This window comes from Gorilla gorilla, chromosome 3, assembly GCF_029281585.2.
Source record: "Gorilla gorilla gorilla isolate KB3781 chromosome 3, NHGRI_mGorGor1-v2.1_pri, whole genome shotgun sequence".
Taxonomy (NCBI): Eukaryota; Metazoa; Chordata; class Mammalia; order Primates; family Hominidae; genus Gorilla; species Gorilla gorilla.
The window spans coordinates 115,491,059-115,509,232 of NC_073227.2; the positions used below are offsets into that span (position 1 = coordinate 115,491,059).

Here is an 18,174-nt window from a genome sequence, read left to right on the forward strand (position 1 = left end):
GACATTTTCCTTCTTAAACTTCATCTCTGTGAAATTAAAGCCTTTGTCTCTAGTTAAGGAATCCCTGGCTAAATCACCCAGAGACAACTGGCTGGCCCTTGAAATAATCAGAGTACATGTCACGCACAGCCTGGTCTCTGGGGTGGGCAACAGGTCCTCTGTCTGACAGGACAGGCCAAGGGCTGTGTAGCTTTATAAATGACGACTGGTGAGTGCGTCGGGTGGTGGGTGGCTGGAGGGAGGGGCAGCACATTTCTGGCAAGCCAGCTCATTCCTGGGAGATAGGACATTGGAACGGGAACCCCAGCCTCACTGCCATCTTGCCCTGTGACCCTAGGAAGGAGCCCTGTTCAGAAGAAAGAAACCACAAATGGAGCCTTTTCTCTACTTGTTTATGGCTTGTCAATCATCTTGTACCCTTTCTTGGAGGTTTTGTTGAGGATCTGGGTCCCAGAACTCTACAGAGTCCATTGTTCTTCAGCGCAGAGGCTTCCTCTCCAACGTCAGTACCCCCATCCACACTCCCTCCTCTGCGCACCCAGCACCCGCATTCAAATGCTAACCACAACAGTGGGATTCAGTGACCCAGAAGGAAAAGCCGCAGAGTGCCCCTTAATCCCCCAAAGTCATCTTGACTCCGCTCACTTCTTCCCCGCCCTCAAATATGCTTGTCTGTCACACAAGGGCAAATGCCTCCGACATGACTGAAGGCTGGTCTCTTTGAGCAGACTGACACCACGTTGCAAAAGAAGTAATCTTTCCTCTGTGTTGCCATAAGAAAGCAAAAGCCCTTAAATTGTGATCTCACTATGCAAAACTGTCCTTTTTCTGAAGGGAGGTGGCAGCCCTGGCGCGGGAGAGCACAGAGCAGCTCTCTTTCATTTGTGGCTGCATCTGATCCACCTTTTTAACACGCAGCCAATGTTCATGTGGAACAGAAAGCAAGCATCAAAGGACCAGACCCCCTCACCCCCCTCCAAAATTCCGCAGCCTTTGTTGTCACTGGAGCTGGGTGGTTATTGAACTTTGCAGACCTGCTGGGCCTGGAAAGTGAAAACACCCTCCCGAGCCAGCAGGGGTGGTGCTGTGTGCCTGGGAGATAGGGCTGCGCATCCGAAGGCCTGGCGGTTGCCATGGCACCCTGACACCGAGATCATTCCTTATGAATGTCACCGGGGGCTGTGACTAAAGTTGTTTATGAGTCAAAAGTCTCATGAAACTACAGGAGGAAATGATGACCGCACCTCGGCAGGCTGTGGGAAAGAAAGAAGGATGGAGTGTAGCGGAAGCTGATGTGCTTTTCTCCCCACTCGGTTTGCTAAGGAAGATGGTCTTTAAATATGACATGTGAAGCAAGACAAGCTGAACATGCTGACATTGCATTCGTCACTGTGCATGACACAACGAGGGAGAGGTAGTATTTTAAATCATATACTGGCCCGCTGTCATTTTCACATATGACAATCTTGTGCTTTGTGGCTTAGCACGCAGCACAGGGCTTAGCTCCATGAGGCCCCAAAGAGGCTGCCTTCTGCCCTTTTGGCTTCTTCTCTTCCCTTTGTTCCTCTGGTGTGAAGGGTTATCAATTTTCAAGGCTTTGGATCCAAGGTAACAGATAAGGAAGGTCATGGGCACTTCCTCTTTCCTTAAGGAGAAGTTTTAGATAGCAGTGATCACTATTATTTCTGTAATATGGACACAGGGAAATAGCCAACTGAAGTGTGTGAAGATCACAGCAAAGGAAGGCAAAGCTGATGGCCACAGGGGGGAAATATGGAGATTCTACTTCTATTTGTGGCATATTTCCCCCATCCCGGAGGAAAGTGTATCTCTCTCTTTGTATATTTAGAGAATGATAGAAAGGAGATCAAGAGATTTCTCCTTTCTTCCTCTGAATGGAGAAGAAGAAAAAGGGAGCAGAGAAGCCCCTCTCCTTTCTTCCACTCCACCCAGCAGCAGGTGATTAGGGGAAAGGGAGGAGAGTTGCTGAGAAAGAAGCAGAAAGGGAGGAGAGACAGATGGAGGATGGGGGAACATGGCACGCTAAGGGATGCATGGGGAGAAGTTACTCCATGTGCACGCTCCTTAAATTAAACCTTTACTTGAAATTCAGATCTGTTTTTAAAAGTTAGAACATAATTCTTAAAATTCATGTCATAAAAATTAAGACTTGTTTTTCAAAAAGGATCCCTTAATATATATATATATATTTTCTGCAGCTAGCTTCCCTTGCTCATTACAAATATTATTCTATTAACAAATAGGATCTATAGAAAGCTTTTGAGGACTTCCCATATGGACTATGTTGAGATACCCTTTTAGCCCACACACACTCTCTTCCCGAGTGTCGCACTCTCCCCTGATTTCAGACAGACAGGAGCCGCTTACCTCTGACACGGTGCAGTTATTAAGACTTGTTTTTCAAAAAGGATCCCTTAATATATTATATTTTTTTTTCTGCAGCTAACTTCCCTTGCTCATTACAAATATTATTCTATTAACAAATAGGATCTATAGAAAGCTTTTGAGGACTTCCCATTTGGGCTATGTTGAGATACCCTTTTAGCCCACACTCTCTCTCTTCCTGAGTGTCGGCCTCTCCCCTGATTTCAGACAGACAGGAGCCACTTACCTCTGACACGGTGCAGTTGAGCTGGAAGATCTGCCCTTCTCCTTCCACCTGCCGCACACAGAGTTTGCAAACCAGCTCCACTGTGTTCAGGCTAAATCTTTCCAGAGTGAAGGTGCAGTGCAGGTTTCTTTGAGATCCACTCCAAACATGGTAAAATGGAATTTCCTAAAGGATATAAAAGTGTTAACCACAATTGAAGGACTAATACCAAAAATAACTCTCAGATGGTCTGCTGCTAGGTACGCTCAGTATCACACCTGTGGCCTCATTTAATCCTCACAATAGCCCTATGTTTAAGTACATCCTGGCCCCTTATCACATGAAAAACTTGAGGGCCAGAGAGGTTCAATAACTTACCCCAAATCACACAGCAAGTAAGTAGCAGGGTTGAGATTTGAACCTAAGGAGTCAGCCTCCAGAATCCATGTACCTAACCAGTCTGCCACATGTCTCTAATTTACAACAGGAGCCATTGTAAATGATAAAAAAAAAAAAGTTTATACAATTCCCAAAATAAAACTTGCACACACCAGCCATTGCTCATTAATAGAATCCCTGTCGTGACATTCTGGAGAAAAGCAAAGAAAGTCTAAAGGATACTGCACTGATGCGGCTCCCTTTCATGCTTACATCCTCCTCTGCCCAGGACAGGGGAAGCCAAAACCCACTACAGTTGGAAACTTCAGACTCAATTAGCTGCCACAGAAAAGTTCTTGGCACCAAGCATCGAACAGGCTTTAATTTTCTAAAAGTCTAGACCACCTTACAGAGCCTATCCTAGAATCTGTTTTCAATAAAGGAAAGAAAAGGTTGCCACATAAAAAATGGGAGAGCATGGCTGTAAAAAGCAGTGGCTTCAGAGCCAAATCCAGTACAAGTAAGAACCCCTTATTTCGCTTACTTGATAACCTGGGGCAAATTACTTAATCTTTCCATTGCTCAGTTTTCCTATCTGCAAAAGAGTAAACAAAGAGCTTCTCATTCATAGGTCTGCTGGGGTGAAATGAGCTAAACCAATGTATGAAGAGAGTGTCCAGCAGATGGTAAGCATTCGGCCAGGCTTAGCTTTAACTAATATCATATTATCATTATCATTAAAATAGTATTTTCTTATAATTGTATAAAAGAAATTACTTCTAAAACAGGGAGATTTATAGTATTTTATGATGACAACTGCAACACAGAGGAAAGAAGAAAGCAAAGAAAGAGGTATACTGAGTAAGTCAGAAGCCTTCTGTCTCCATCAAGGACTGAGCTGTGCATAGAGAGTCTGGCATGCAACCTCCGTCAAAGCTCATGATTGTTAACAAACCAGTAGGCTTGTTTCCCATAATTTATGTGTAGGAACTTGACCAATGAGAGTGAGAATGGAGCCAGAATGTCTTCCCATCATCAGTCTTCCAGTATGTTCATTGGCTTACATCGGGAAATAGCTACCAGTTCAGCGGCAATGCTGGGGTTTGGGTTGAATTTGCATAAATATCAACATGGATTCACAGCTCTCTAAATATGTCTGCCGCTCCTAGGGCGGCATATGAGGCTTGCAATCCCATCAAAGTGGTTTTCTCAAGAGCTCAGGCTGACGGATGAAGGAGGGGAAAATTCCTTGAGGGTCATGTGATTTTCCCCCAGGTATACACAAATGACACTTGGGACCAGTATTTTCTTGTCTGTTGTTTAATAATATCCTGATTGGGTTTTACTTTTACATGCTATTTCAGTTCTCCAAAGTAGGGCTCCCTCTAATTTTTCAATGTAAGGGTACTGGCCTAGGAAGGCTGAAGCCTAATTTGTGTCCCATGGAATAAAAATGTCCTTCTGTTTGTTTCTGTGAATGCATTTGAAGCTGTTTTTACCCATTGATGTGAACATTTAGTATGAAAATTAATTGAAATGATGGATTTGGAAGCCTTTCATTTATTAAAAATAAAACTGATAGTACATTTATTTAAAGGAAGAATTTTTAAAAAGCATCCCCTCAAATATGTCTGTATTTCTCAAAAATCCTAAATAACCCCAAACTATTTTGGAGAAACAAGTAATGACATATGATTAATTTCAAGGAAGGGGATTTCCTATGTCTATATAATTTTAGACCTCTTTCTTAGAGATGTCTCCAGACCTTTTGTTCGGCTTGGGAACCTTACCTGATACTTAGCCAGCAATTTGCTCTTCCAGAGGGAATGGGCGATATCGTGAATTGACAGGCGCAGGTTGTGGGTGCTGCCTTTAAAATGAAGAGCCTTAGGTTCTTCTAGGAGCTGTCCTCCCATCTGTCTCTCAAGATGTAAAATTTCCTATAATGACATGCCCCAAACCCAAAGCACGTTATTGATTTGGATCACTTCTGTCAGCTCTCTCATTGAATAAGTTTCTTTACTGCCTCCTGAATGGCAGGCGGAACTTGTGCAACACCTTGAACACCCACTTTTGCAGCCTCGAGACCCTCTAACTAACTAAAACCCCTCCCATTTTGTATGGGACCAGACCCTAATAACAAACTATGTTTTGGCAGTCTACATCACACTGTTGTGGAGCAATTTCAGTACAGTTTGCCCTTTACCAACTGATGAGTGGAGTATTTATCAAATATGGGGGAATAACATCAGAACTCAAAGCCAGAGAGCCATAAATTAAAGAAAAAATAGGTAGAAATGTAGACAAACTGATAAGAAAGTAGATTTTCAATTAACTTTTACAAAAAGGGACAAATAACTAGAAGAGATACTCATTCCTTGGACTTGATAAAACCAAACAACAAATAAAAAATTAATTAGAACCTGTTTTAGACATTTAGTTCAATCTCTTATAGTTACTTCAAGTACAGAAATAAAAACAAAAATTTTGCTTAAAATTATTTATTGCATAATTCCCGATTATTAAAAAAATTAGAATACGCTAATTATATATTCTATTAAAGGAAAATATTCCGATACAGATTAGGAAGGTTTTTAAACACCAGATATTGAACTAAACAGTTACTCCAATTACATTTTCAAAAGACTACTTTTATTTCTCGAGAATTGTGGCTGATGAAAAAATTTGCTACATAATTTTCTTATACTATACAGATACAACATAAAGACAGATTCTATATATACTTCTTCCATTTCTCAGGCTAGTTAATGGGAGTTAATGAAGCATTTCCAACTGCAGCTGTAATTATCCAAACAGCAGCAAACCATTAGTTATCAATGAACAAACTATCTTGGGTCTCCTCTGCTGTCTGAACCATCCCTATGCACGTTACTTCTCTCATGCCTTAAAAGTTTTAATGGTACAAATACATAGGAAATTTGTGACCCATTTTAAAATAAGGGTCCAGGACTATATGGATTTTAGAAAAAAAATCAAAGCAAAATATAATTTTTTCTTTGGTGCTGTTTCAATAAAAAGCAGGGAATTCAAGAACACAGGTGTTCATTCAGACTGTAACATGCATGGATTGGGTACCCACCAGGGTACCAAGCACAGGTGGGTCGCAGTGGAGGATTTCAGGCATGGGAACCAGATTGCCTCATATTCAGAAAAATGCATCCACCTTGCATTTGTTGAATGAATTCTAACCCATGCACTTGTAGAGCAGTAAGTGTGGTGGCTACCACGATCATTGATTACATGCAAACAGCTCATTTCAAGATGCTGCGTTAGTGGTTCTTAATATCTGTCATCTTTGGGTGAGGCAACTATTCTGAACCATGCAAGCTGCTCAAAGGTCCTATAAGGTGTAAAAAAATATTAGGATAATGTGGAATGTGGTTTCAGACAGGGCGTCCTCTAATTAGTATCTAATGGAAGAGATGAGGCAATAGCACACTGACGTAGACAAGTGTGTGGTCCAGCTGCCTGAGAGTATTGACCTGCTACTTAATGTTGCTGGCTGATGAGTAGCTATGGCTTGTGACAGGAGCCCGAGCAGTCAGCCAGCCCCCAGCCACAGCCAGACACCTTGACACATATGTTTTGTCATTGTCCCCCTAGTCTGCTGTGCCTGAGCTTAGCAGGCTCCGAGGGTCTCCCGTAGGCCATACAGACCCATCCAGCCCTGAGTCACACACGCTCCTCACAGAACGTGGCACACCCCACTCCATGACACCCCACTCCACGACAAGAATAGAGACGTGGAAGTGGAGAAGAAGAAGAAAAGTGAGGGTTAATTGCAGTTTCTTCTGCTTCAGCAGGAAGGCATAATGAGCTTATGTTGATCATGTTTGGTGTCTAGTTAGCATAATAGAGAAAGCTGATGTTCCCAGTGAACCTGGCACCTGACAAATTCTAAAGCTAAAATGATGTTTGTTTATAAGCCATTAGAAGAAAAGAAACATAATTAGAAATCTTTGAGATTACAGTCATGCCAATCAATCAGTTCCAGCTTCTTTCTTTCCATATGCCCTAATTACCTCATCAAGACGTCTAAAGAGCAATCGATAGTAATTATCTGATTACTATAGATCTTCATCATGTCGAAATTATCTCCCTGGGATGTCTAAAAGAAGATGCATTGTATTCCGGGAGGTAATTGTACCCAACAATGTATAATCCACACCCCATTCCTACAATCAACATAGACTGCCAGAGGATATGAAGAGCATTATCAGTTTTCTTGGCAGGCAGGACATTGAAAAAAACCCAAACTGCCTATTGGCCATGACCTTGAAGTCAGGAAATCTAACACGGCATTTTGAGTGCAGAGTCTTCATGGGAGTCAGCCCAAGAATCAGGCTGTTTTTTGTTTCTTCAGCAATGATTTCAAAAGTCATGGTGAAGAATTCTCCCTAGTGAGGAAAAAGTCTAGACTGGCTTGGAGGAGCCCTTTTTTGGATAGAAAGTACCAAGTGCCATTTTAAAGACAGTGGGGCCACAGAACACACTCCTTCCATAGTCTTAAGCTCGCCATTTCTCCATCACCCAGGAGTGACACAAAGCTGCAGCACAGGGCTGGAAGGAACCTGACTTTTTTCTCCCTTCCAGTGGGACATAAACCCTGGGGAAAGACAAACTGCCCATCAGGACACACCCATGCTTAGAGCAGAGGCTATAAACATGTTTGCCAGAATAGTCTACCAGTCAAAACATTGAGCATGCATATTTATAAATTACATATCTCTATTATCAGTATGTTAATATATTACATTATAAAATATACATAAAATTTAAAAATACATAAGATCCTGTATTAATCTATCTTAGCATAAAGCTAAGTACTAATACTGTATTTTTTTTGGTCCCAGTGGTTCATTGGGCCTGGGGTGTGTAAACTCCATATTGGAGACTGCTGGCTCAGACAGCTTGTCCTTTCACTAGTACCTGGGGAAGAATTCAGCTCAGCAGTGAAGGATTCAGTAACCTTACCACACTTAAACTTAACACTCCTTCCCGCAAAGTGGCAACTGGTATCGTTGCACTAAAGATGTTTATGACATAGGAAAGCATAACAGAAAAAAGGAGAGGACAAAAACCATGGTGTGAGTTAAAGAGATCTCAATCGATCATCCAACAACTCCTGGGAAACGAGTATAATCTAAAACCACACAGGAACAGGAGCTGACTTGTCACATACGGCGAATCTCAAATAGAGTTTTGTGTCAGATGATAGAAGAAGCAAGCCCGCCTGAACGGCTAATCAGGCTTTGTCTTGTGTTACCATTTTAAGTGTTACAATTTGAGATTTACTCCAGCAGATTCCACTTAAAAATATGCTGCAACTTGTATTTCACACTGCTTGATTTTCTGAATTCTTTGCGCATGATCTCATTTTGGTTATTTATATGATACAGATATGTAAGAGGACAGAAAAATAACAAATATACAACTCAATAAGACATGGCTTTACAGTTCAATGTTTTCCTCTGCTTCCTCTTCCTGGGAACATTCATTCAACATCAGTGAGACACGTTAGGCTGCCAGAAACCATGTCAGGTCTGGAGCACACAGACAAGTAAGTCCCTGTCACTGCTTTAAACTGCTAATGGGCTAATGGTTCATGGGGGTTGGGGGGTGACCTGTAAACATGTAACCACAACACAGTGTGCTCAGCTCTAAAACCACTTCCAGACAGGCTGCTCTTGAATCACAAAGGTTAGGATATTTCACACACCTTAAAAAAGAATATGAACAAAATATATTTAATGTCAGAAGATTTAGGAAGACTTAAGAGAAATATCGTGACCCTGGAAAGAAATGCTATAGTAAGGATGCGGATCATCTGGCCTCTTTGTTCTCAGAAACCTGAATGTCAAGTTCCTTTGCAGAAGTTGTCCTTCCTACTGGGAGTTCCCCCACCTCAGTGGCCTAGTTTGGCTCTAGGTGAATCCACCTGTTGCTTTGATGAGCTGGCTTTGTTTCTGTGAGAAGGGAGACAGTTTCTGACTTCCTTTTACAGTTCTTTTTTTCAAAATATTTTTAGACACCTTCTTTCTTGCTCTGTAGCACAGGCTGGAGTGCAGTGGCTTGATCATAGCTCACTGCAGCCTCGACCTCTGTGCTCAGGCAGTCCTCCCACCTCAGCCTCCCAAGTAGCTGGAGCTACAGGCTCATGCCACTGCACCTGGCTACTTTTAAAGCAATGGCAACAAAAGCCAAAATTGACAAATGGGATCTAATTAAACTAAAGAGCTTCTGCACAGCAAAAGAAACTACCATCAGAGTGAACAGGCAACCTACAGAATGGGAGAAAATTTTTGCAATCTACTCATCTGACAAAGGGCTAATATCCAGAATCTACAAAGAACTCAAACAAATTTACAAGAAAGAAACAACCCCATCAAAAAGTGGGCAAAGGATATGAATAGACACTTCTCAAAAGAAGACATTTATGCAGCCAACAGACACATGAAAAAATGCTCATCATCACTGGCCATCAGAGAAATGCAAATCAAAACCACAATGAGATACCATCTCACACCAGTTAGAATGGTGATCATTAGAAAGTCAGGAAACAACAGGTGCTGGAGAGGATGTGGAGAAATAGGAACACTTTTACATTGTTGGTGGAGCAGTAAACTAGTTCAGCCATTGTGGAAGACAGTGTGGTGATTCCTCAAGGATCTAGAACTAGAAATACCATTTGACCCAGCCATCCCATTACTGGGTATATACCCAAAGGATTATAAATCATGCTGCTATAAAGACACATGCACATGTATGTTTATTGTGGCATTATTCACAATAGCAAAGACTTGGAACCAACCCAAATGCCCATCAATGATAGACTGAATAAAGAAAATGTGGCACATATACAGATGAAATACTATGCAGCCATAAAAAAGAATGAGTTCATGTCCTTTGTAGGGACATGGATGAAGCTGGAAACCATCATTCTCGGTAAACTATCACAAGAACAAAAAACCAAACACCGCATATTCTCACTTATAGGTGGGAATTGAACAATGAGAAAACATGGACACAGGAAGGGGAACATCACACACCGGGGACTGTTGTGGGGTAGGGGGAGGCGGGAGGGATAGCATTAGGAGATATACCTAATGTAAATGAGGAGTTAATGGGTGCAGCACACCAACATGACACATGTATACATATGTAACAAACCTGCACATTGTGCACATGTACCCGAGAACTTAAAGTAGAATAAAAAAAAATTTTTTTTGTAGGGACAAAGTCTTGCCTTGTTGCTCCTTGAACTCCTGCACTCAAGTAAACTTCCCACTTCAGCTTCCGGAAGTGCTGGGATTACAGGCATGAGCCACTGCGCCCAGCCCCCCTTGTACATTCTATCTGCACCCCTCTAACTTTTCCTTGCAAAGACACCCTCAAGAGTAGGTCATCAATAAATGTGTCTGTAGCCCATGCACATCTACACACGCAAACCATCAGTCACCAGAAGCAGGCCACCTGCCTCAGAGCCCAGCGTCCGCCAGGGATCTGAGCAATCCTGTGGGAGGGCCTCTTTCCCCACCGCGGGCGCTGCCTCCAAAGCAGACTGGCCGGCCCAGAGTGAGGGCTCTATTGATTCAGGGAGCCTGTGAGGGATTGCTCCAAAGGCAGGGACAAGAGATTCCAGATTCCACAGTAGAAACAAGCAGCTTTCACAATAACCAATTAAACCAAGACATTATCCATGCCAAGCCATTAGCCTGGGCCACTTAAGAGCCACAATAAATCCAGGCTGTTTTAAAGGCTTGTGTGCACAAAGGAGGCACCTCTGGCCTCTACCCAGAATGCTCCCAGGCTCTTAGATGAGAGGATCTCCCCTCGTTAAGGCCTGACAGAGAGGCAGGAGGGAGGATATATCTGGAGCCAAGCCACTCCTCCACTCTGGTCTGCCCAGCCCCCGAGTTTCCCACTCTGCATTATGTCCGGGTTAGATTTCATCTGCCTCATCTGCTTCTCTTGTTGTCTCTCTGCCTGTTCCTTCCATGCCTGGGCAAATTTCCATTAAGTATCAGGCTCACAGCTATTGCTCACTGGGAGCCCCCAGGCAACAAAGTGGCATATACTTGGATGCTTTGAAGTATATCTATAAGAGTATGACAAGTCTGCCCCCAGGGTCCAGGCTGAAGCTGGGTTACAGAGCCGTGCAAAGTGGTGATTTTGTGCCAAAAATTGTGAGGTGCTAGCGTCCCACAGCAGATCTGGCGGGCTAGTGCTCCGGACCCTGGCTTTGTTGCCTACACCCTCTGCTCACCCTCCCCACCAACCCCACTTTGTGCTCACCCTCCTCCTCTATTCACCTTTCTCCCCTGCTCTCCCTCCTTCCCTGCTCGCACTCCTCTCCTGCTCCCATGCTCACCTGCTCCTCTGTTCACCTCCTCCTCTGTTCACTTTCCTCCCCAATCACCTCCTCCCTTTCTCACATCCTCCTCTGCTTACCCTCCTCCCCTGCTCACCTCTTCTGCCCACCTTCCTCCCTTCTCACCTCCTCCCCCGCTCACCTCCTTCCTCCCCTCCTGCTCCCCCTCCTCCCCTGCTCACCTCTTCTGCTCACCTTCCTCCCCTGCTCACCTCCTCCCCCCTCTAATCCTCCTCTCCTGCTCACCTCTTCTGTTCACCTTCCTCCTCTGCTCACTTCCTCTGCTCACCCTCTTCCCCTGCTCACCTCCTCCTTTGCTCACCTTCCTCCCCTGCTCACTTTCTCCCCTCCTCCCCTGCTCATCCTCCTCCCATGCTCACCTCTTCTGCTCACCTTCTTCCCCTGCTCACCTCCTCCCTTTCTCATATCCTCCTCTACTCACCTCTTTTGCTCGCCCTCCTCTGCTCACCCTCCTCCCCTGTTCACCCTCCTTTCCTGCTCACCTCTTCTGCTCACCTTCCTCCCCTTCTCACCTCCTCCCCTGCTCACCTCCTCCCCTGCTCACCTTCTCCCCTGCTCATCCTCCTCTCCTGCTCACCTCTTCTGCCCACTACCTCCCCTTCTCACCTCCTCCCCTGTTCACCTCCTCCCCTTCTCATCTCCTTCCCTGTTCACCTCTCCCCTGCTCACCTCCTCCCCTGCTCACCTTCTCCCCTGCTCACTCCTCCCCTGCTCATCCTCCTCTCCTGCTCACCTCTTCTGCTCACTTCCTCCCCTTCTCACCTCCTCCCCTGTTCACCTCCTCCCCTGTTCACCTCTCCTCCCCTGCTCACCTCCTCCCCTGCTCATCCTCCTCTCCTGGTCACCTCTTCTGCTTACTTCTTCCCCTGCTCACTTCCTCCCCTTCTCACCTCCTCCCCTGCTCACCTCCTCACCTTCTCACCTCCTTCCCTGCTCACCTTCTCCCCTGCTCACCCTCCTCTCCTGCTCACCTCTTCTGCTCACCTCCTCCCCTGCTCACCTCCTCTGTTCACCCTCCTCCCCTGCTCACTTCCTCCCCTGCTCACCTACTTCTCTGCTCACCTCTTCCTCTGCTCACCCTTGCCCTGCATAACAACTTGCCCCTCTCTCACTCCAGTGCCCCAAAATTGCACCACCTTCTTCCTCAAGGCATGTGTTATGCCTTCCAGTTTTTCAAGGGGCAATTATGCTATTTGTGGATTATATGATCCATAGCTTCTTTCTCTCCCTCTCTGCGTCTCTCTTGTTTTCTCCCCAACTACTTTTCTTTCTTTTCTTTCCCTTTTTAGAAACCATACAGGCTAAAGAAAGGATGAAAGAAATGATTAAAGTCAAGTCTCATATAACCCACTGAAATCTCTCTTGAAGGGAAGACTGGAAGGCGATGAAATCCAGGATGTGTTTCACTCTGCTAGCTTCTTTCTTTATATTGTTTCTGGATGTTATTTCTCCAGGCAGTCTTCATGTTTGAGAGAAACACAGAACCATGCATTGGCTGGATTTACTGCTGCCACGAGGCCAGGCATCAGCAGCAGAAGCATGAGCAGGTGGAGGTAGCTACTGAGGGAAAGTCGCTGAGATCGCTACATGGAGAGGACAGCACAGAAGGCAGGAAGCGAAGCAGTGGCCAGCCTGGCACTCTGGCTGTCTTTTGGTTTGGTTTGGCTTTCTGGCTCCTGGAGATAGAACTGCTCTCCGTGCTGGAGCCGGCACAGGAGGCTGAGTTGTACTGCAGCGGTGCCCCACCTTCACCTTGATTCTGGGACACAGACACAAAGAACAGACCAGCAAATGTGCAGCATGCCACTCATATGAAACTTCAAAAGGCCAGCCCTCAATGACTGTGCTGGCTGGTGTTTTAAAAAAATCACATCTGCCATCAGATTTCATGGAACCTGCCTTTCTTCTGTTCATTCTTTAATCCTGTGTCGAAAACCTGCCCTTGTCATTTGGGGCTGAGAAATCTGTGTCTTTGCGATGGTGGCTGTCACTGCTGTCTCTGTCACAGCTGTGGGGGCCTGCACTCCACCGAAACAGAGGCCAAAAAGAGCGGCCGCCCTTCTCTCCTGTTCTCTGCCAGCTTTTCAGCGATGCTGCTCTCAGCGCCCCATGCTCTGTCCCCTCCTCTCCAGCTTGCAGGCCTCAGACTGCTGAGCCAGGCAGTGGAGAACATCTGACTGTCAGCCCGGCCTCTCCCACCTGCTCGGGTCGCCATCCCTGGCGCCCGGCCTGGCTTTGCTCCTTTCCCTTCCTGTGTTCACGCCAGGGTGCTCTGCTCTCCCCCTGAGTTTGTCTGCCTTACTTCTTCCCTAATAATAACAAGGCTGGACTCTGGTGCCCATCTGCAAACATCTCCCCGTCAAGTTGCTTCATTTCTAGGGCTTTGCCTGCTGTTCCCACAGCTGCTGTGGCCACGGATGCTTGATCTGAGCTGCCACTTCCAGCCTGCACAGTCAGGGCAGTTTGTGACACTTTTAAAGCCAAATGCCAAGGGGTGGTGCTCAGGCAAGCAGCATGTCACTTGTCTACCTCTGGGCATGCTCTTAGGACAACAGTTCTCTCTCACATCTATGTATTAGGAACAGGACTTTGTAGGTTTTTCTAGGACTTTTGAAGTCATCTTGTGTTTCTTGTCTCCTGTTAACACATTATTTCTAAACTTCTATATTAGTTTTCTACTGTTGCCATAAGAAATCACCACTAACATAGTGACTTAAAAAAGAACACAAACTGATTATCTTACAGTTCTGGAGGGTGGGAGTCTAACACAGTTCTCGTTGAGTTAAAATCAAGGTGTGTCAGTGGGGCTGCCCTCCTCTCCAAAGCCCCAAGAGGAGAATCTGTACTGGGTCTTCTCCACCTTCCAGAGGTTTCTCACATTCTTTGGCTCACGGTCCCCTTCCGCTGTCTTCAAATCCAACAATGACAGATTTCTCTGAGCCTTTTTCTGCAGTCATATCCCTTTCTGACGATCGCTGGAAAAAGTTCTCCACCTTCAAAACCATGTAATTAGACTGGACTCACCCAGACGGTCCAGGATAATCTCCTCAAATCACACAATCATATCTGCAAAGACTGTTTTGCCATGTAGGGTAAAATACTCACAGGTTTTGAATATTAACGTGTAAACATCCTTGGGTGGGTGCAGGGTTGTTATTCTGCATACCACAACTTCTGTTTTCTTTCTGTTCTCTCTCTTTCAAAAAGTAAGTTCAACATGGCAAGTCATTTCTAAGATAGATGATAGACCCAGGGCCAGATTTCATCAGAAGATGATAAACATGGGGTAAATTTAGAGGCACCAAAAAGATCCCTGTGACTAAATGTCTAATCAGCCAGACGGCTACCAAACCTGAAACTCACCCCACAGTTAGATTCCAGTTAGATTTAATATCTTCCTTAAGCCATTATCTTCAAAATGCCACTGAAGTTTAAATGCCCACATATGCATGGCGAACAGTGTCTGGTGTCTATTTTGTGCCAGGAGATTTAATAACTTTGATCTCCTTAGAACTTCAAAGAGTCCTTGATGCAGACCAAATTACTGTCCTAAGAGGTCAAATTCAGTGACCAGGGCCACCAAGCTGATAAGTGGCACAGCCAGTCACGGCAGCCAGCCTGACTCGACCTTTGCTGCTGTACCATGCTACCTCCTATACACACAGCAGCAATGATGCACTAGGAACCTTTAACACACGTTTTGTTGTTGGTCTCTAATACACATGTTGCACATGTGAATATACTAGTTTAACTCCAGAGGCCAGGATCCTGAAAGTATACAGGTAAGGCTATTTTTGAGGTTGTTTGTGGGAACTATAAGAGTAGGTATGGATACTAGGATAATTCCAGGGAAGATCAGCCTTAGAAGACCTAGAAGAAGCAAGCGTGAGGAGTTCAGAGTTCGGTAAGGTCACAGCTTGCCGAGGAAACGCCAGGAGGACATCAGTGAGGAAGGTGACAGGTAGCAGGATAAAAATATAACCACCTTCTCCCTGTAACAAGCCACGTCTGACTGTCCATGACTGTGGCCCAAGAACGTGAGCATCACACAATTCTCAACTAGACTTCCGCCAACCTCCTTTCTCTCTCTTCACCTTCCAGTGTTTCTTTCATTCTTCTCTTCTCTTTTCACATAATACAATCTTTCACAGAGTTACTCTATTACATTTGGGATTAGGGCACATGAAATTTATCCAAGGAAGGTGTTCTCCATGCCCAATGAGTCCGTCAAAAAAAAAAAAAAGCCAGGTTATGTTAATACACATTATTTGGTTTATATCACATATACATTTGTCAGAAATTCAGTGAATATCATACACTGCCCATAATGTATGAAAATAACTCCTTTTTTAGGTTCTGAATCTCAGAGTTTAATATAAAACCCTTTATTCCAAAAAGAGACTCTCATGTATTGTACCCTTTGGATACTGGGACAGAAATGACTTATTTCCACATAGAAGTATGTTTCTCCCTAGGTGTTTTTAAACTTACTCCAAATATAACCTTGCTCTTGGTTAATTTCTGGTCTATTTATACTAGGATTTAAGCCTTTGCAAATAATGAAAGGAAAACACCTTTTTCATTAATCACCTGAAGACGGGGGAAAAAGAAAAGCTCTGATATACCAAACTCAACCTTTTCAATAGACTTGACCTCTCTATTTGAATTGATTCCAAACTATTCTCACAATTCTTAGCATCTTTATCCTCTTATGTGAACACAACTAGAGCATTGTTCCCAGTGGTCCTTCAAGCACATGCACAGGAAAAAGCCCTCCTGAAAGGTATAAAATAATTCCACTGTTGCCCATCAGCCTTGACTTTTGCTCTGGTAGTCACTGCCAACATGCTAATTCTGTATCAGTGCTTTCAAATTGCTAAACGCAGCTTTTAAGTTTCAGGTGACCATTTTTGCCCCAAGGCTTAACAAAACCCTGGAAAATTGTTACAAAAGCTGCCAAGCTCAAAGAGGTGAGTAGGGAGAAGAAAAAATGCATCACAGTTGCTTAAGACTGAGTGTATTATCCATCCATATGGATAATATAAATAAATGTACAAATATATATTTATGTAATATATAATATATATTTATATATTATATATGTAATTATATATCTATATAATATATACATATATATTATATATTATATAAATAAATGTATTATCTATCCACATGGATAATATAACCACATATAATAATAATAAAAAGTGATAATTCACATTCTTGAAATACACAGCTCCAGACATTGGGGCAGTCTTTTTGCAACAGCTCTCCTGGACTCATTCCCTGAGAATAAGTACTCCACTGGGCTTCTATCTCTGCCCTAGTCCAGCATTTCTGTGGATTTTTCTGCAATTTGTAAAGAATCCCCAGCACATAGCAGTTACTATACGAAAATATCAAATGCTGGTAAATGCAGCCTCAGGCATCATTTGCTATGCTGAAGATGGAGGTGGTCAGGAACTGGATTAAAGCACAAACAAGAAAGCAGAGATCCTTTTCATCAGAGTCAGATGAAGTGAGAAGAGGCTGAAGTAAAAGGTTTGGAGGGTAGAGGACCGCAGCTGGGGGAGCTTTCGTTGAGTGGTTAGGTCACTGCTAGGCAAGATGCGGGATTTAAAACAGCCAGGGACTTCCTGAGAGCAGAAGATACGTGGAAGAACTGCCGTGGGAATCGGGTAAGTCAAGAAGAGCTAAATAAAAGGATTACGGAGAAGCAGGGAAGGCATCCCTTAGAACAGGTATCTTGAGAGTATAATAGACCCAATCGGAAATGTATGATTTTTCATAGCAACTTATCAACCTGGAAGTAGAAGTAGTGGGCTTGTTCAGTGGAGGGTATCCTTGGTTATAAATTAGAAAAGGCTGCAGCAGCTCATAATGACGAGAGAGTTCAGTGTGGAAGCGAGTTTGCTGCCCATACGGGTAAGACCAGGGGAGGGTTTTTGGACTGGGAAACTGCAGCAGGTTGAGGGAGCCTCTCCTTTTTTTTTTTTTTTTTTTAGAGATGGGGTCTCGCTCTGCCACCCAGGCTGGAGTGCCGTGGTGCGATCTCTGCCCACTGCAGCCTCCGCCTCCCAGGTTCAAGCAACTCTCCCACCTCAGCCTCCTCAGTAGCTGGGATTTACAGGGGCACACCACCACGCCCGGCTAATTTTTACATTTTCAGTAGAGACGGGGTTTCACCATGTTGGCCAGGCTGGTCTTGAACTCCTGACCTCAGGTGATCCACCCGCCTTGGTCTCCCAAAGTGCTGGGATTACAGGCGTGAGTCACCGTGCCCAGTGAGGGAGCCTCTCCTTAAGAACAAAGGGTAGCTTCCACGCATCTTGTGGGAGAGAGAGATGGAAGGTCAGATGGTTGTAGTCAGAAAGGGGGAGTTTGACAGGTGGAGATCTTGGCAGTGGAGCAATTGCTAATGAAGATGAAATCCAGAGCACATCTATGCCAGTGAATAGATAATGTAAGATGATGTGAATGCTACTAGAATAAGTTTGGGCAGAGAGACTGTGATTTAAGTCATGACACTGAATTTGAGAGAATGATAGGAATAAAATGGATGGAAAGACAGACCACAAGGCAAGTACTGGTAGGGCAGGATCCACAGAGCTCTGTGCAAAGGAACTGAAGTGGGCATGAGTAGCAGTAGAACCATCCAGCCTGGGCAGTGAAGAGATGCCCCAGAAAGGGTCATGGGGTATGAGAAGTACTGGCACATTTCCTCTTGGCCTTGGGGTTTGTTAGGGGTACTGTCTTCGCTGGAGGCATTGTG

At 44.4% G+C, this 18,174-nt stretch overlaps 1 protein-coding gene across 2 annotated transcripts in view; it reads right to left on the reverse strand.

Moving 5' to 3' along the window:
• The window catches only part of UNC5C (unc-5 netrin receptor C), a 391,985-nt gene that overhangs the window by 18,088 nt on the left and 355,723 nt on the right, over positions 1 to 18,174 (reverse strand). For both annotated transcript variants that reach the window (XM_055385718.2, XM_055385717.2), the window contains 2 exons: positions 4,780 to 4,929; positions 2,633 to 2,797 (listed from right to left, as the gene is read on the reverse strand). In XM_055385718.2, coding sequence (XP_055241693.2) covers positions 2,633 to 2,797; positions 4,780 to 4,929 — 315 coding nt within the window. The remainder of the gene's footprint in view (positions 1 to 2,632; positions 2,798 to 4,779; positions 4,930 to 18,174) is intronic.